We start from the raw sequence: 4,148 nt of genomic DNA on the forward strand, positions 1-4,148 counted from the left end.
TATAGCACTTTTTCCGAAGTGGAGTGTATGTAAAATTCCGAACACAGTGTTCTGCTGCCCTGTTAAAAAAATTTGTCATGAAAAAGGCATGATTACAAAAAGGTGTGACATCATCACCAACACAGACAAGATGGTGGCCAAATAAAGATGAAATGTTGGCCCAAATTGGACAAAAATGTCCAAACGAGGCCAGAATTGTACACTTTCATCATAGCCCTTAGGGAAGCAAATGTATGGACTCTAGTGTATTTCCAGCAGCCAGTTTGAAAAGAAAAATGTGAGCATTTCAGACACAAAATATACTCACACGTGTCTATGAATTGATTTCATTTATCCTAAGACACTTCCGTAACAAAGAGGACCTTAACTTCATGACTTGAGGTCTTCATCATCTGTTTATATTCCATTTTCCAAGCACTGCTGGGATGGACTACATTCTAGTCCAACCCAGCAGTGCCTGAAAAACAGACTCTAAACAGATGATGACATGATGCAATGGTCTCAGAAATCAGTACATTTTTCTAAACAGATTATCATACCAAACATGGCTGTTGTGTTTACTATTCACTTACTTCAGAATCCAGAGATTCAAGAAGACTTTGGAGCTCGGCATCATGTCCCAGGTTTGTTTTGCGTTGCTTCCGTGCTTTATATAAGTCGATCAACCTTGGCAAATGCTGGTCAAGTCCACTCAGGAAGGACTTCAGGAGGTCAGCAGATAAAAGACGTGTAAACTCGGCACCAATCTTTGAGGAGTGGACACAAAACAAAAAATATTAATAAATGCAGAAGAACAGTTTGCTCATCCCTGGCTCAGTACCAATTTATCAAGGACTAAGGGGATTATTTTGGACATTCAGTCCTATTTGTACTACTATGAACCTGGCTCTGGTTCATGTCTCAATCGCCTACTACTTAGATGTAAAATTGACACAATATTTCAATTGCATGATGAGGGATTGCTATGGCAAACGTGTAAAATTTTAGACATACTACAAATAGGGGTAGATGTCAAAAATACTAAACTTCCCTTTTATGTATGTGTGTTTTGTCAAGACTGAGAAAAATACACTATGTGTCAAAATTATTTTAATTGTAATGAAGGGGGAACATGTGGATGATGTTGGAACTTACCTGTCTTTCTGAAAACAATGCTGGCCATCTGCTTTCAATCTCAGTCACAAATGGCTCCTTCTCAACAATTTCCTGTCTGCGAAGCGCAAAGGTCCGGCCCATCAGTGAATCAATCAGATTACAGTCCGGCTTCTTCTTCTTGACTTCATCTGGCAGAGATTCCCTCTCCTCTTCAAGGCTGTTGGGAGTTCTACCTTGAGGGAAGTCTGGGAGAAAGTTGGTCTCGGACCGCCTTGCTTTCTTCATCTTTCTGGTTTCCTGCCCTGCTGACCTCTTGCGGTTCACTGTAAGCTCAGGACATCTGGCAATACGATACTTCTGACGCAGGTTCCCCATCTTGAAACCGAGACTAAACTTCCAGGAGTAGAATCCCTCTTTAGAACCTGGCTCTTTTAAGCATGGGTGCTTTTCAACCAGGGTTTTGGCAACTTCTTCTATTTGTCTCTGAGTTGGATAAGCACTGAAGTCATACATGGCCCGCCCAACCTTGTCAAGAATGTCTATCTTTACGTCAGTGTGAGAGGAGAGAGGCAACAGGGAACCATCCTTCTGATAAGCTTCATTTCCTCGCCTGAGCTTCATCTCGATGTCGTAAGAGAAGGTGGGTATGGGGAACGGATTCGGCCAGGGTTTTGAGCGTCCGGACGTCTCGCCTGAGGACTGACTGGATGTGTCCAAGCTCGCTGTGTCCAGTGTGTAGTCTGACTGTGGACTGCTGGGTGGTGCCTTCATGACGACCTTCAGTTTAATCCTTTCACTGGGTAAATCCTCCATGTTGTTCAGATTACAGAACTGACCACCGAATTCTTCATCCTGGAATTGGATGACCATCTCACCCTCCAGGTTGAGGAGGGTCTTCAGCATCATCTTCAGCTCATCCACTGTCTCTGGAAGACCTTCAGTGCGAACTCTCTGAATGTTGTCATCTGCAAGGATGATGTGGAGCAACATGCTGACTTATATATAGATGGGAAAGCAGGGAGAAAAGAGATGTGAAAACAGGGAGAAAGAATATGAACACTGAAGTCAGAACATTTGTCACATAAATGAGATAAAACAGCCGTTTCCAAACAATTAAACTGACTGGACAGGAGAAAGTCCTGTGCTGATATTTAAGATGACACTTTGTTAACGACATTTGTTAAAACCCGTTTCCTTGCAAAAAAAACAAAAAAAACAAACGTTCCTTCTTTTAAAGCCATTTTATACACACCATTTCAAACAGGGATGATGCAACCTTTAAAATATGAATTATGTTTTTTTTAGTTGCTTAATTTGACTCCTCTTCTGATGTGTGATGTGGTGTTTCATCCAAAAAAATAGAATTTGGCTGTTTTATGGCCTGTTTTCATGATGGAGCTTTGAAATCTATAAAGAAAAATGTCAATAAAATTACAATAAATAAAAAATAAAAATTTGGTTTTCTTTCACTATCATAAAGACAGTGACATGTATGCTTTTGAACAGTGCATAGATTGTTTTGTTTGGTTATAATTTGCTGGATGATTTTTACCGTCAAAAAATAAATTTCACACATCTCTCCATATAGCTCCATAATCATCAGGCTGCAGCCTGACTGTAAGCCGAGGAGGGGTCGTGGTTCTTGGCCATATTTTTAACAAGCACCGGGCAAATGTCTGGAAGATCGCAGGTCCCTTTCCCCCTTTTTTACCCCCACTATTTTCCTCATCCTCAGCACGCCTCTAATGGAAAACTCACAGGTGATCACAACATTGCCACGGAATAGCCCGAAAACATCCAACTGAACCCTGTTTTTCGCAGGAAGACAACCTGGTCCTCAGTTTGAACTGAGCAGGGAGGCACATGTTATTACTGGTGCACTGGCACCATCTGGGGCTGAGCGGAGACATGGGTACCAGTTTGCCATAAAACGGCCAATTTTTAGTTTTTTGGATGAAACACCACATCACACACCAGAGGGTTACAGACACAAACAAAACAAAGCAATCAATATCAGAAAAGATTGATGATCCCCGACTCTGTCTTGGACATCAACATTTGGATCCCCCCAGTGCATGCTTGTTGATGTGTCAAAGCTGTATTTACAAATAAACATGACAAAAAAATCTACAATTAAATACCTCAATGTAGTAGAAACACCCTGGGTGAGACCAGGAGTCTTCCTTGAAGGTGATAAGGGGACAGTGGGCAGTAGCTGTTCAGCTCTTCTGGTTCAGCAACAACAAGGTCTGCAGAAGGTTTCTTGGTAAGTTCATAGCATCTGAGGTGCTCTAAGTACCAGGCCGAAAAAGGCTCAATGATGAATGAAGCCTTGTCTGCAACAATCAGTACTTTGAGAATTTTGCCAAAATCGGGGAGGCCACTTGTGGTGCCAAGAGACACAAACATACCCTCGGAGTACACTGTGCCATGCAGAGAGGCACTAGAAGTAAGAGACACAGATGGGACATCTTTATACTTTGACTTGATGGCCTGTCTGACTGAATAATTCAAAATGTCTGGAGAAACAAGAGACACATTCCCAGCTTCTACTGGGGGCTTGAAAAGGCTGGGCATGTCCAGGAAGTAAGCCAGCATGAGTTGGTGTCTTGTAGCTAATGTGAGTAAAATATTCTTAAAATTATTCACATCACGGACAACTTTTTAAAAAAAAACTATGCTTAGCTTCAAAACAGATTGTCCAACAGTCAAGCAATGGTCCAAAGCAACGGATGAGGAAGGGATAATGTTCTATAAAATGATGTTTGGGTCTTAACTTTAAGTCCGGGAAATCAATGGATTTCTTTGTGCACTCTTCAGCTAAAGTACTAATATCATAGAGTGATTCAACTATTTCCTGTGTAGCTGACTTAGATACATGCAGGATTGTCTGCATACGCAGGAATAAGGACGCAAGTCTATGCTTGATTGACTCTCCATTAACATTTTCATATTCCTCTTCTTCCAAGACATCATCTTGAGAGACATCAATGTCTATTGGTGCTGTAACATCACATCCCTTGCTGGTTGCTGGTAGATCACGAATCAACTCA

At 41.5% G+C, this 4,148-nt stretch overlaps 1 protein-coding gene across 1 annotated transcript in view; it reads right to left on the minus strand.

The window, feature by feature from the left end:
* Window positions 1-2,278, minus strand: part of LOC146323401 (sterile alpha motif domain-containing protein 3-like) — a 4,853-nt gene extending 2,575 nt beyond the window's left edge. Inside the window, exons 1-2 of the mRNA XM_084722102.1 lie at window positions 1,135-2,278; window positions 573-746 (exon numbers count right to left, since the gene is read on the minus strand). Of these exons, the coding sequence (XP_084578228.1) occupies window positions 573-746; window positions 1,135-2,085 (1,125 nt within the window). The 5' untranslated portion in view covers window positions 2,086-2,278. The remainder of the gene's footprint in view (window positions 1-572; window positions 747-1,134) is intronic.
* Window positions 2,279-4,148: the final 1,870 nt, after the last annotated feature.

Source organism: Lutjanus erythropterus, chromosome 7 (assembly GCF_056507025.1).
Source record: "Lutjanus erythropterus isolate fLutEry1 chromosome 7, fLutEry1.hap2, whole genome shotgun sequence".
Classification (NCBI taxonomy): Eukaryota; Metazoa; Chordata; class Actinopteri; order Lutjaniformes; family Lutjanidae; genus Lutjanus; species Lutjanus erythropterus.